This window comes from Amblyraja radiata, chromosome 7 (genome assembly GCF_010909765.2).
Source record: "Amblyraja radiata isolate CabotCenter1 chromosome 7, sAmbRad1.1.pri, whole genome shotgun sequence".
NCBI classification, from domain to species: domain Eukaryota; kingdom Metazoa; phylum Chordata; class Chondrichthyes; order Rajiformes; family Rajidae; genus Amblyraja; species Amblyraja radiata.
The window spans coordinates 64,722,697-64,738,556 of NC_045962.1; the positions used below are offsets into that span (position 1 = coordinate 64,722,697).

Consider the following 15,860-nt stretch of genomic DNA (forward strand, 5'->3'; position numbering starts at 1 on the left):
TCTGTACGAACAGCACCCGTATTCAAGATCAAACCCAGGAATGTTGCACTGTAAAGGCAGCGACTCTACTGCCACACCACTGTGTCTACAGTTCTTGCACAGATTCCAATACTTATATTTCTTTTAACATTTCCTTGATGATACAGTGAGAGATCATTGTGGCCTTCACCTACATAGCAACTCTCAATCCTATTTCTCCCAATTACAGTATCTCCCTGTGATCAATTATTTCACTTGCCACGCCTATCAACTCCCCACTGATTCTCCCATCCAGCAATAGGAGTTATAATTTACAGCAGCATATTAGTTGACCAATCGGCACTATTTTTAGATATGGGGGAAACTAGGGCATTCAGGGGAAACCACATTATGTAAACTCTACACAGAGCAGAAAAGGTCAGGTTCAAACCTGACTCTATAGCTGTGAGGCAACAACACTCTCTGTTGCACCACTCTGCCAGATATAACACATTTAATACTTCCTTGAAGAAATAATTAATATGTAAAGTTAGCATTTGTCATAATAAAATAATGAGCATGCAATCGGATTTGATAAAAGGAATGGAAGTTAGGAGCCCCATACTTCTAGTCACACACCCAAATAGGTATCAAGAATTAGAAAGTACACCAGATTAAGATTGTTTAAGGATCACCGACTGCCCAGAGCTTTAACTGCTGGTTGGACATTTTGGCCGTTTCTTTGATTCTGAAGTGAATTTTTGCAGCACTCCAGGTGTGGTTCCACAAGTCCTCTGATAAACTGTAATACATGTTCCCATCTTTTTCTTGCAATAAAGAGCAACATTGCACTTGCTTTGCTTATTGCACGTTGCAGCTTTCTGTGCTTTAGGTATGAGGACACACCGTTTTCTGTGTGCAAATATTTTTGTTGTCTCTCTCCATTGAAAAATAATATTGATTTTTAAAATTCTTTCTAACAATGTGGTGTCCTCACTTTTCCCCACCCCATACTTTTTCTACCAAATTTGCCTAATCTTAACTAGCCTTAGACGGATTTTCTGTGTCCCATAACTTGTTTTATACATATCTATCCATCCTCAAAGAGTTCCAATAAGTTTTTCAAACACAATTTTCCTTTCATGAAAGCATGCTCTGTTTATTTATATTTAATTTTCTCCTTGATCAGTGGTGAATTTCAACTTTTGTTCAAGAACAGATATTTGGCCAGCTGCCAATTGCTTCCTACTTTCCATATCCCTCCTAAATTCAGTGACATTACCAGCTTTCCAATTGTGGGGACATTTCCAGAATCTTATAACATTACTGAAGTACATGTTATTCCTGCACCAATTCTTTGAAGATATTAGGATGCATACCAATTGTTTATCCTATTAGAAAAAAAACATAATGTGCTGGCAGAACACAGTGGGTCAGGCAGCATCTATGGAAGGAATGGACAGATGATGCTTTGTGTCAGTCTTCATTCCATCTTGACCCATCCAAATATCTCAACTCTTTCTTGTCCCATCTCAAAATATCTTGATCCCTTCTTTGGTCAATATTCCTACTGCATCCTTATTTCTTTGCAATTAATTTAATTTATATTTAAGACACTAGTTTCAGACTTCTATTTGTGAATATGATCCTCAACTGAAATCATTAATTATTCCTATCTCCTGAAATTATTTCTAACAACCTAGTACCTGTTTTTTGATACTGTTTTGAGAAACTGCCCCCAAATACCCTCCATGAACTCATTCTCAACGATTAGAAATCCATCTGAAGATTAAATTTAATAATGATTATTGCAGTATTTTATTACGATGGCTGTTGTTAGGGAGTTTATTCTCACCCAAGTTGATTCTGTGTCTTGGGCTTCTGAGCCAGGATTATTTACTGACATCTATAGTAATCTCATCCTTTGTTATCACTGTTACTAACATTCTTTTATTTTGGAACAAGGAAATGCTAATTAACGTAAAAATGCTGAGACAGAACAAAGAAGGAAAGACAAATTCCTCTCTGCAAAATGATTAAAAAAACAAAAGGCCAAGATATAACATAATTTCTACAAGGATTGGAGAGGAGACACAATAAGGATTGGAGAGTAGACACTACAAGGATTGAAGAAGGGTCTCGACCAGAAACGTCGCCTATTCCTTCTCTCCATAGATGCTGCTTCACCGGCTGAATTCTTCCAGCATTTTCGTCTACAAGGATTGGAAAGGTTTATTCACCCAGAGTGTCGTAAAGTTTTGGAATTCACTGTTTTGTTGGAGGAAAAAGCCTTTATCATGTTTAAAACAATATTTTGATGTTCATTTGAAGGCCCATAACTTGCAAGGCTCTGGACCTAGTGCTAGAAGTTGGGTAATTCTTTATTGATTGGATTTAGCATTGTGAGCTGACTTGTCCTTTTTTGGATTGTACATTTTCTTTGATATGATGATTCCACAATTCCATTGAAGTTCCAGAAAGAAAGTACAAATGGAATACTTCCTAACTAAGCTAACATTTGCTGCTATATGAACATCATGTTTTAAAAGGAATGAAAATTGGAACATCAGTAGCCTGTCAGATACTTTGCCAGTGTGGTAGCTATTGGTTGTCTAGAAGGCATTGCATATCTACTTACTTCCCCATCAAAATGTCACAGATTCTGGCAGTGCATGTTTAACAGCTATTCACTGAGCGTCTTGTGTTGGTGTGCACAAGAAGTCCTGACCGCTATATTCAAGGCTAACGTTGGTCATGCTTTCATTTGTATTTCTGAGCCTAAGAGTGAGGTAATTTATAGGCAGGTCAATGTAACAGGGCAAACACTTATCTGGTTGTCAGAACAACAGTATGGACAAGATGCAGAATATTTTCATGATATTGTGCATGTGTTTAATTTACATTCAGGTCACTAAAAGATTTTGACCCTGCGTTCAAACAAGTAGTAATAACCATCCAGTGAATAATGATATTAGTGGCATTCTCAGTCAATACATCAAACAAAGAGCTATTTATTGAGCAGCTCTGCCCACATATAATACATTCAAAGAACCATTTGTTCAGCCAGTGTCTCATGATTTATTTTGAGTTGTTTTGATTTGTTGAAATACAAGATTTGGTCAAGAAAATAAACTGAAGCAAAACATTTGAATTATACTGAATTCTGAGTTAAAAGAGAAAAACATATTTTAGGATAGCAGTTAGTTTAATGTGTGACAATGTGAGCAAAAGTAATTGATTAAATGTAGTAGTGTTGTGTTAATCTTGCTGCATAAATAGGAACGCATTAACACTTTAGACTGACAAAATATGGGAGAGAAACAAACCTGCATGAAAATCTATTCCTACTGTAAGCGATGTTCCAGATATTGGTAGCAAGGCATCTGATCTATCATTCGGTTCAAGTGGTATTCCTCGGATCTCTTCATGAACAGAATACATCAGGAACGATCCAAATCCTGATAAACACAATTCCCATGTTATTTTCAGAGAAGATGGATATGACAGAATAAGCTCCCTTTTAGTTACTTACTATACCGTCTCTACATATACAATATCATATCTTGCATCAAATCAATGCTGACATGGATAGAGAAGTGGTTGGCAGACAGGAAACAAAGAGTAGGGATTAACGGGTCCCTTTCAGAATGGTAGGCGGTGACTAGTGTGGTACCGCAAGGCTCGGTGCGGGGACCGCAGCTATTTACAATATACATCAATGATTTGGATGAAGGGATTCAAAGTAACATTAGCAAATTTGCAGATGACACAAAGTTGGGTGACAGTGTGAACTGTGCGGAGGATGCTATGAGAATGCAGGGTGACTTGGACAGATTGGGGGATTGGGCAGATGCATGGCAGATGAAGTTTAATGCAGATAAATGTGAGGTTATCCACTTTGGTAGCAAAAACAGGAAGGCAGATTACTAAATGGCGTCAAGTTGGGAAAAGGGGAAGTACAACGAGATCTGGGGGTCCTTGTACATCAATCTATGAAAGTAAGCATGCAGGTACAGCAGGCAGTGAAGAAAGCGAATGGCATGTTGGCCTTTATAACAAGAGGAATCGAATATAGGAGCAAAGAGGTCCTTCTGCAGTTGTACAGAGCCCTAGTGAGACCACACCTGGAGTATTGTGTGCATTTTTGGTCCCCTAATTTAAGGAAGGACATTCTTGCTATTGAGGGAGTGCAGCGTAGGTTTACAGGTTAATTCCCGGGATGGCGGGACTGTCATATGCTGAGAGAATGGAGCAGCTGGGCTTGTACACTCTGGAGTTTAGAAGGATGAGAGGGTATCTCGTAGAAACATATAAGATTGTTAAGGGCTTGGACACGCTAGAGGCAGGAAACATGTTCCCGATGTTGGGGGAGTCCAGAACCAGGGGCCACAGTTTAAGAATAAGGAGTAAGCTTTTTAGAACGGAGACGAGGAAACACTTTTTCTCACAGAGAGTGGTGAGTCTGTGGAATTCTCTGCCTCAGTGGGTGGTGGAGGCAGGTTCTCTGGATGCTTTCAAGAGAGAGCTAGATAGTGCTCTTAAAAATAGCGGAGTCAGGGGATAAGGGGAGAAGGCAGGAATGGGGTACCGATTGGGGATGATCAGCCATGATCACATTGAATGGTGGTGCTGGCTCGAAGGGCCAAATGGCCTACTCCTGCACCTATTGTCTATTGTCTATTGTTTAACTAGACCTTGACTGATATTAACAATTTACAAGCAGAGACCATTCAAAGCATTGATTGATAACATTTATTCATTTTAATCTCCAGACTAATAATGAAGCATGATGCAACAACTGTGGATTTCCCTCCACGGATGCTGTTTGACCTGCTGAAGGAATTTATTGGGTCAAGCAGTATCTGTGGAGGGGAATGGACATGCAACGTTTCAGGTCAGGACCCACCATCTGGGCTGTGAAAGGGGAGATAGCCAGGATAAAGAGGTCAGGAGGAAGGGTGTACAAGAGCTGGAAAGCAGTAGGTGGATCTGGGCGAGGAGGGGTAGGTGGGAACACATGGGTGAGAGGAGTCAGTGGGAGGGGTGTGTAGGTGATGGTTGGTTTTTGGGAGGAGTGGTACAATGTGCAAGATTAACCTTCAATTTAGCCCTGGGTTTGAATCTGGTGCTTTTTAATTAATCTAGGAGCAGAAAAAATAATTATATTAAAGATGGTGCATCCAATAACCAGTAGATCTACAAAAACTGTGAATCATATGAGTACATGTAGATAGCCCAACACAATGTAAGGAGAGTTGTTAGCTCTCAGCCATATGCATGATTTTCTGCTAAATTAAGAGCATTACATTCAAGCAAGCAATTCACTTTAAAAAACAATGAGTAAAAATTGGTCGGCATGGTTCTTTTGCACTCGTATTGCAGTGGTAGTGGGGTCGCTATGTAGTTATAGGCAGTCGAGGTAGCCGTAGGCAATTTCTTTTGCTGACCGGGCATTTTAATTGGCTCATTTGGAGTTTTCAAAACTAAGGAAATCCGACTGGTAATGTTGAATGCCCGCTAAACTTTATTAAAAGTTGTCTGGCTTCTTAAAAGTGACTCCTACTCCCCCCTTCTCTCCCCTTCCCACCCCAGCTAACCCCCCCCCGCTCTCTGAAGGACTGTGCCAGCCGTCTTTTACCTTCCTGTTCATCGTGGGTGTAAATTTCAGACAGCGCTCCCCCACTTTCCCTGGCCCCCGCCTTTGTGATGTGTTTGTGTGTGTGTGTGTGTGTGTGTGTGTGTGTGCTGATGGTCGATCCAGCTCGCGGTTTCATCGCTAATGGTCGATCCAGCTCGAGGTTTTTCAGGCGAGTGCCCTCGAGCTTGAAGTTCGAAGCTCTATTCTTGCCATAGAGAACGTACAGAGAAGGTTCACCACACTGATTCCTGGGATGGCAGGACTTTCATATGAAGAAAGACTGGATAGACTTGGCTTGTACTCGCTAGAATTTAGAATATTGAGGGGGGAATTTTATAGAAACTTACAAAATTCTTAAGAGGTTGGACAGGCTAGATGCAGGAAATTTTGTTCCCGATGTTGGGGAAGTTAAGAACAAGGAGTCACATTTTAAGGATAGGGGGGAAGTCTTTTAGGACCGAGATGAGAAAAACATTTTTCACACAGAAAGTGGTGAATTTGTGAAATTCTCTGCCACAGAAGGTAGTTGTGGCCAGTTCATTGGCTATATTTAAGAGGGAGTTAGATGTGGCCCTTGTGGCTAAAGGGATCAGGGGGTATGGAGAGAAGGCAGGTACAGGATACTGAGTTTGATGATCAGCCATGATCATATTGAATGGCAGTGCAGGCTCAAGTGGCCTACTCCTGCACCTATTTTCTATGTTTCTATGACAGTTGCTGAAAAGTCACGTTAGTGGGACAGGCCCGTGACAATCACTCAAAGGTTAGTTTGTACATGACCAGAACAAGAAAGTAAAAACATATTTGAACTTCTCCAACTGGAACCAATATTGGTTCACTCAATTGATGGCAACACTTACCTTCACATGACATTTTGTCTCTGTGTAGTTGATAGCCGACAGTGCACTTGCATGTTATTCTTGTTTCTGAGACTGGCAGACAAAGCTGGGAGCAGCCACCATTGTTAACACTGCACAGATTAGTACCTGTGGGGAATATAAAATCAGTTTTCCGTGAGCCTAAAGCCACTTCAGTTAGCCATCTTCTAAATGAATAACGATGACTTCTCTTAACTGTATAGTGATCTGCGTCAAAATGATTGATGAAAATAAGTGTATTTGAAGCAGGAACTGAAATTTCTACAAATTTTGTTGGAATAATGGAACATTGAATCAAACCACAGTAATGACGTCGGTCTGTGGATAAAATTGTGATTCATGATAGTCTTACACTGGTTAAGCTCTTCATGCAGCATATTGGCCCCTCTTTCTTGTAATATAAACTGTTGTACAGTTAGAGAAAGATTTGGTACATCGGATACATAAAACTGGAACAAATTGGTACAGTGAATAAAGTTGTGCAGAGGAACATCCACGACAACCTTTAAGTTCTGTTCCAAACATATTTATTTTCCAGTTTGGACTTTATAAAAAAGATCCTTTTGTGAGCCCCGTGACAGGTCATTGGGCAGTTGAAAGCAATCAGTATTTGCAGATGTTATTTTAAAATATCACATTATTTTGCCAAACTTGGGCAATTCTTATTGGAGTGACAAGAACAAGGGAGTAGAAATTGTCAGCATGAACTGTAGCAAGATCTCTGACAATCCCATATGCTGGGCTATGCTTCAAGTATAGATCACCAGGAATCCAAGGTGATCTAGCCAACTGGATACAAATTGGTTATAATGGAAGGATTTGCAGGGTGGGTGCAGAGGGTCATTATTATGATTTAAGGCCTGTGACACGGATTGGTGCTAGGTCCACAGTATGTTTATCATCCATATTGACAACCTTGGTAACATTTCAGGTCGGGTTTTACTCAAGATTCCAGCTTCTGAAGGTTCTTGCGTCTCCAATGTTCTTAGCATGGTTGGTAAATTTGTGGATTACACTAAAATTGGTGGTATAGTAGACAGTGAAGAAGGTTATCTAATATTACAACAGAATAGAAGTGAACTGGGAAAGTAGGCCAACAAAAATGGCGAAGGAATTTAACTCAGACAATTGAGGTATTTTATTTTTGCAAGTTAAAACAGAGAATGACTTGCACGGTAAATAATCTGGCCCTAGAAAGTGTTGTAGAACAGAGTGATTGAAGGGTATAGGTAAATAGTTCCTTGAAAGTGGCAATGTGGCAGATAGGAAGGTGAAGAAGGCATTTGGGATGGTTGTTTCCATTAGTCAGGGCAATGAGTGCAGTGGTTTGATCGCAATGTTACAGCTGTACTGGGTACCAGTGAGTTTGGAATATTGTGTGCAGTTCTGGACACTCAGCTGTAGGAAGGATTCATTAAGTTGAAAAAGGGGCTGAAGAGATTCAAAAGGATGTTACTGGTGGCCTTGAGATATAAGGAGAGGTTTGATAAGCTGGGACTTTTTTCCCTGGAGCCTCGTAGATTGAGAGATGACCATATAAAGCTATGTAAAATTATGAGGGGAATAGATAAAGTGAATTGTCACAAACTTCTTCTCAAGAGCCAACAATGAGATGGCACAGAATTAAGGTAAGCGACAAAAGTTTTGAAAGGGTTCTGAGGGGAAAATATTCATTGAGAGGAGAGTGAGTATAAGGAACCAGCTGCTGGGTGATGTGGTAGAGGCGGGTATAATTCCAAAATTTAATGGACAATCGAACAGGTGTATGCATAGAAGTTATAGAGGGATATGGGTCAAACACAGGCAAATGGCACTAGCTGAGATAGACATCTTGGATGGCATAGAAAATTAGGCTGGAGGGCTTCTGTCTGTGCTGTATAAATCTCAATAACTCTGACGATTGGATGGCATTCCTGTTAATATAGCAACACATTTTTAATTTAATTGTTTTAAAACATGTTACAAAGTAATGACTAGCTTTTTCAATTAAACCACTGAAGTTAAAAGGAATTTGGGAAAGGTGGATAGTTTAAATTAATCCCATTAATCCCTTATATTTATTTATGCTTTATCCTCAGATCCCCATTACATGCCTGAAGAGACTTGCACCCAATGCTTTGTATTGAGTTATGCTAATTGTATAATAAACCATAAATCGTTGGGAAAAACAGTCTGCCTGTCTGTTTGTCTTTTTTTGTTGTTATTTTGAGTGTGTTTTAAAAGTATGTGTTAATGTTCTCTGGTTTGTTTTATGTGGTGGATGGGCAGAGGGGTCGGGGGAAACATTTTTTCAATCTCTGTCCTTGTCGGAGATGCGATTATTTTCCGGATCGTATCTCCCGTCTCTCTGTGGCCTAACATCATGGAGCTGGCGGCCTTGCTCAGGTCTGACTTTGAGCGCCACCATGGGGACGTGAACATACCATCAGGGATGATCCCTTGCATGGGATCTACGCTCCAACCACGGCCTGCGGATTTCTCCATCGAGGAGCTCGCAGTCTCGGGTAGAGACCGATGTCAAGAGCTCCAAACGACGCGGAAGGATTCGACCAGCTTGATCGCTCCGACGCGAGGGCCCATATCCTGTCAGCTACGGGAGCCAAGATCGCCCTGTCAACAAAAGGCTTGTGGCCCCCGACCGCAGGAGAACAAAGAAGGGAAGAGATTGAACTTTTTTTTGTCTTCCATCACAATGAGCAATGTGGAGGAGTCACCGTGGTGGATGTTTATGTTAAAGTGTATTTTGTGTGTCCTGTTGCTTTTTATTGGTATGACTGTATGGCAAATGAAATTCCTCGTATGTTGCAAAACATACTTGGCTTATATGAGGATGCAGGGTGACTTGGACAGATTGGATGAGTGGGCAAATGCATGGCAGATGCAGTTTAATGTGGATAAATGTGAGGTTATCCACTTTGGTGGCAAAAACAGGAAGGCAGATTATTATGTAAATATTATCTGAGTCAAGGTGGGAAAAGGGGAAGTACAACGAGATCTGGAGGTCTATGCTCATCAGTCACCGAAAGTAAGCATGAAGGTACAGCAGGCAGTGAAGAAAGCAAATGGCATGTGTTGGCCTTCATAATAAGAGGAGTTGAGTATAGGAGCAAAGAGGTCCTTTTGCAGTTGTGCAGGGCTCTAGTGAGACCACACCTGGAGTATTGCGTGCTGTTTGGTCTCCAAATTTGAGGAGGGACATTCTTGCTATTGAGGGAGTGCAGCGTAGGTTCACGAGGTTAATTCCCAGGATGGCGGGACTGTCATATGTTGATAGAATGGAGTGGCTGGGCTTGTATTCTCTGGAATTTAGAAGGATGAGAGAGGATCTTATTGAAACATATAAGATTATTAAAGGTTTGGACACGCTAGAGGCAGAAAATATGTTCCTGATGTTGGGGTAGTCCAGAACCAGGGGCCACAGTTTAAGAATAAGGGGTAAGCCATTTAGAATGGCGATGAGGAAAAACTTTTTCACACAGAGGGTTGTGAATCTGTGGCATTCTCTGCCTCAGAAGGCAATGGAGGCCAATTCTCTGGATGCTTTCAAGAGAGAGTTTGATAGAGCTCTTAAAGATAGCGCAGTCAGGGTATATGGGGAGAAAACGGGAATGGGGTACTGATTGTGGATGATCAGCCATGATCACTTTGAATGGCGGTGGTGGCTTGAAGGGCCGAATTGGCCTACTCCTGCATCGATTGTCTATTGTCTATTGTATGATTATGATTATGATTATTTAATGGCCCATCATTTGGGAATGTTACCTTCTGGCATCCAGCAGAATAAACAAAAATGTTGATTCCTCAGCAATGTATTGAAATGCACTATCCTGACTTGGAAAAATATCTGTGGTCCATCATCATCACTGGGTTTCTTTCTCCTGGAACTTCCTGCCCAACAGCATTGTGACAATACCTTCTTTAGAAGGGCTTTTGCAGTTTAAAATGGAAGTTCACTGCCACCTTCTAACGTGCATTTGGGGCCAGGCAATAAATGCTGGACTTACGAGCTGTGGTCAAATACCAAAAAATGAATAGACAAAAAATAACTTGCACTAATCCAGCAGAGACAACCACTGAAAATGATGCACAAACTGGCTTTGGTGAATTAATGGTGCTGTGATCACCACAATCAGAAAGACCATTTCAAAACATTGCTGAGGAACCAATAACATTTTCATTTATTCTGCTGGATGCCAGAAGGTAACATTCCCAAATTATTGGCCATGAAACACATTGGGCTTACACAAACAGAGAACGAGTTTGGGACTACTTTTCACTTATTTCACTCAAAACTCAAAATTGCTTAAGAAAAATTAATTTCAATACATTGTAGATTCATTACATGGCCCAAAATTAACAAGAGAAGATTCCAACCAAAATAATGTATGATAAATAGGGTGGCACAATGGCACAGAGGTAGAGTTGCTGCCTTTCAGTGCCAGAGACCTGGTTCAATCATGACTACGGGTGTTGTCTGCACAGAGTTTGTACGTTCTCCCTGTGACAATGTGGGTTTCCTCCCACATTCCAAAGACGTACAGGTTTGTAGGTTGATTGGTTTGGTATAATTGTAAATTGTCCCTATTGTGTGTAGGATAGTGTTAATGTGCGGGGATTGCTTGTCGGGATTGCGTGCTTGGTGGGCCGAAGGGCCTGTTTCCACGCTGTATCTCTAAAGTCTAAAGTAAACAAGACAAGAGGACATGACTTCAGAATTAAGGGACAGAAGTTTAGGGGTAACATGAGGGGGAACTTCTTTACTCAGAGAGTGGTAGCGGTGTGGAATGAGCTTCCAGTGGAAGTGGTGGCGGCAGGTTCGTTGGTATCATTTAAGAATAAATTGGATAGGCATATGGATGAGAAGGGAATGGAGGGTTATGGTATGAGTGCAGGCAGGTGGGACTAAGGGTAAAAAATTGTTCGGCACAGACTTGTAGGGCCGAGATGGCCTGTTACCGTGCTGTAATTGTTATATGGTTATATGGTTAAAGTGTGAACAGTAAGACCATTAAGAAGGCTCCACTGGGGCCGTTCTTTTCCAGATATATTTCCTTTTACCGTTTCCTCTACTTTTCTAACTTAGTGGACAAAGACACTGTAAATACTGTGAGAACTGCCTTTAATAACTTACACATAGAACAATGGAATTCCTTTGCTGAATGTAAATATTGGCTGAGAAATGTATTGCCCGTCAATCGGCCAAATGTGTAACAACACAACAAACAACACACAATATTTGCTTCGAAAATTCATTCTGAATTGGAGGCAGAGTACAACACACTAAGATTATGTTGGCCTCAATCAACCAGGGTTGAATTGCAAGATAAACATATATAGAATATGAACAGATAAAGAATATACCTACAAGAGTAGTTTTCAGATGGTCTGAAAATGAAGACGGAGTTCTTTCAAAATTCTGCTCATGTTGACTTTGTCCTTTTTCTAATGAACATTGACAGCATTTCCTCAAATTAAATGATAAACATGCCCACATTTGCCAGTTACAGACTGAACAAAATAATCCTGTTTTACTCCAGCCCTCAGGCAAAGTTGCTGAAGTTTGGAGTTAATTGTTTATTGAATAACTCACTGGAGCATCCTGTCCCTATGGAAATTGTGTGTTTCCGCCATAGCATTTGTGGTGTAAACACTCATTTCTTACCTTGTTGAGTCTCTTTTCCGTAGACTTTCATATACAGAACGGTTGCAATATTTTTCCTCATGACAACGGGCTCTGAACCATCCTCTTTGTTGCACATTCCTATCCATCCAGATGCCTGATCAGCCCACCAAAGCTTGTTTCCTTCAAAAAAAAGGTAGTTACCTCTTAATATAATTGCTTTTATTCAATTTTCTCACAATAGTTTTGTTTCTTAAGTTAGAATTATTATAATTTAAGACATTTTATTACTTTAATGTGATATTATTTCAGGTTATTGACAATTCAACTTTCATAACCAACCCTGCTTTTACATTCCTCCAAGGTCTCAGTTTTTCCTAATTCTATGCTTAACTCCAGCTTTTTTATATTCCAAGATATTTATGCTCCTTAAATTCTGATCTCTCATTTCATTCAGTATTTAATCACTTGACTTTTGCCAACAGTGTCTACAGTTCCCAAGGCCCTAAATTCTGGAGTTCTCTCATAACATTTCTGCTACCTGCTTTTCTCTTTATTCATTTAGACATTTTTAAAACCTACATCTCAATCTCAACTTCTACCTCCCAATGTCTCTTCATATTTTGAGTCATTTTTTGTTTGATAATATCCCAATGACACACTCTTCTCCTTTTCTTTTGATTTTCTTTCAAAGCTGAAATGGTCACCACAGTTCTAATATCCAATCCTGTAACTAGTTCAATACCTGACTGGACAACAAACATAACTCCCAATAAATGACCTTGAAATTGATCCTGGAAACTGTTTACTTTTATGTGGGTTTAGGGTTTCCACAGACGCAAGCAAACTTAGTTTTAAGATGATGTTTGTGCTTCAGGTTGTCGCATCTGTCATGACAAGCCCTTTATCCTGGATAAGGTTGTCCACATGATTCACAGTTTGACGAACTGCTTTTGATTTAATGAGATGGCTACAAGGTGCTTGTAAACATGTTTTCCACCCAAGCTTTCCACCAGAATCCTTTAGCACTCCAGAGTAGGAGTTGTTATAATAATAATAAATTTTATTTATGGGCGCCTTTCAAGAGTCTCAAGGACACCTTACAAAAATTTAGCAGGTAGAGGAAAAACATGTAAGGGGAATGAAATAAATAGTAGAGACATGACTAGTACACAAAGTAAAGACAGAATTCAATACAAAACACAATATGAGGCAATTAATGCACAGATGAAAAGGGAGGGGGACGTGGGGCTAAGGATAGGCAGAGGTGAAGAGATGGGTCTTGAGGCGGGACTGGAAGATGGTGAGGGACAGAGAATTGCGGATCAGTTGGGGGAGGGAGTTCCAGAGCCTGGGAGCTGCCCTGGAGAAGGCTCTGTCCCCAAAACTGCGGAGGTTGGACTTGTGGATGGAGAGGAGACTGGCTGATGTGGATCTGAGGGACCGTGAGGGTTGGTAGGGGGAGAGGAGGTCAGTGAGATATGGGGGGGGGGCCAGATGGTGGAGGGCTTTGTAGGTGAGGATCAGGATTTTGTAGTTGATCCGGTGGGAGATGGGAAGCCAGTGAAGTTGTTTGAGGACTGGAGTGATGTGATGCCAGGATTTGGTGTGGGTAATGAGTCGGGCGGCTACGTTCTGGACCAGTTGGAGTCGGTTGATGTAGGTGGAGCTGATGCCAAGGAGAAGTGAGTTGCAGTAGTCCAGTCGGGAGGAGATGAATGCATGGATGAGTCTTTCAGCAGCGGGAGGTGTGAGAGAGGGTCTGAGTTTGGCGATGTTGCGGAGATGAAAGAAGGAGGTTTTAATGACATGGCGGATGTGAGGCTCAAGGGAGAGGGTGGAATCAAAGATCACGCCAAGGTTGCGGGCCTGTGGAGATGGGGAGACAGTGGTGCCGTCGATGGTGAGAGTGGGGTTATTGATTTTGCTGAGTGTGGCTTTGGAGCCTATGAGGAGGAATTCTGTCTTATCGCTGTTGAGTTTGAGGAAATTATGTTGCATCCAGGTTTTTATAGCTGACAAGCAGGAGTTGATATGGGAGGGGGGGGGGGGGGGGGGGGGGGTTGGGGGGGGATTTGGTGCCGAGGTAGATTTGGGTGTCATCAGCGTAACAGTGGAAGTCCAGGTTGAAGTGGCGGAGTATCTGACCAAGGGGGAGGATGTAGATGATGAAGAGGAGGGGGCCGAGTACGGAGTCTTGGGGAACGCCTTGAGTGACTGTGGCTGTAGCAGAGGTTTGTTATGTTTGTGTCTGAAAGGGATCATGCTGGGCCTCAACACCACCCTATGTCACTGGATCTCGGACTTTCTGACTGAGAGACCGCAGTTAGTCCGTGTTGGCAAGAACACCTCGGGCTCGATCACGCTGAGCACCGGCTCCCCTCAAGGCTGTGTGCTCAGCCCGCTGTTGTTTACACTGCTCACACCTGACTGTGCTGCCAGATTCAGGGACAATAAGATCATAAAATTCGCAGATGACACAACAGTGGTGGGACTCATCAGCGGAGATGATAAATCAATGTACAGGGAGGAAGTGAAACAACTAGTGGACTGGTGCGGCAACAACAATTTAGCTAAATGCTAAAGATTCAACTATGAATAAACATAATAAAATTCTACTATTGAAATTCAAGCTAAATAAATTACAAAACAAGAACACTTCGAATTCGGGGACAAACCCCACAAACCTCTAGCACGCCAATTGAGAAAACGGGAAAAAGAGAATGCAATACTAAAGATTAAATCAGATAGAGGGGAATTATTAACACTACCCAAGGATATCAATAAAAGATTTGCTCAATTTCACCAGAATCTATACACATCTAAAACGTCAATAGACAATAATAAAGTTTCAGAATTTCTGGAAAATTGTAACCTCCCACAATTAGAATTGAGGGAACAAGAGGAACTGGGAGCACAAATTACTTCTAAGGAGATAGAAGACACAATAAACACACTAAAGAACGGAAAAACACCAGGACCAGACGGCTTCAGTAATGAATTTTATAAAGCCTTTTACGACATAGTTACCCCACGATTACAGAAAATGTATACATATGCTTTTAAAGAGCAAAACTTACCTGAAACATTAGCAGAATCAACGATCACATTAATACTTAAAAAATATAAAAATATAGAAGAACCAGGATCATATAGAGCTATTGCTTTGTTAAATACGGATCAAAAAATAATAGCGAAAACACTAGCCAGAAGACTAAGCAGGTATGTTAGTAGACTAATAAATGAGGATCAAACAGGATTTATACCTAAGAGACACTCATTCAATAATTTGAGACGCTTGCTTAACATAATGCACTCACATAAATCTCATGACCAAGAGTTATCTATCATCTCACTGGACGCAGAAAAAGCGTTTGATCAAGTGGAATGGGATTATATGATTAAAGTATTGCAAAAATTCCAATTGGGAGAGAACTTCATCGCATGGATAAAACTATTATATAACAAACCTACGGCTAGAATACTAACTAATAATATACTATCCTCGAAATTTGGACTATCAAGGGGCAATAGACAAGGTTGTTCACTATCACCACTGTTATTTGCTCTGGTAATTGAACCCCTTGCTGAAAAAATAAGAACACACCCGGATATTTATGGTTATAATACAAAATATTCAAATAACAAAATATCCCTATATGCCGATGATGTACTACTGTACATCACAAAACCACAAATTAGTATACCAAACATATTAAATTTAATTGAGGACTTTGGATCCTTCTCAGGATATAGAATAAATTGG

General features: G+C 40.8%; 1 protein-coding gene across 1 annotated transcript in view; it reads right to left on the reverse strand.

Moving 5' to 3' along the window:
- lrp1b (LDL receptor related protein 1B) overlaps positions 1-15,860 on the reverse strand; it is a 1,292,371-nt gene that overhangs the window by 405,551 nt on the left and 870,960 nt on the right. The window contains exons 33-35 of the mRNA XM_033023505.1: positions 12,137-12,277; positions 6,457-6,582; positions 3,285-3,416 (exon numbers count right to left, since the gene is read on the reverse strand). Coding sequence (XP_032879396.1) covers positions 3,285-3,416; positions 6,457-6,582; positions 12,137-12,277 — 399 coding nt within the window. The remainder of the gene's footprint in view (positions 1-3,284; positions 3,417-6,456; positions 6,583-12,136; positions 12,278-15,860) is intronic.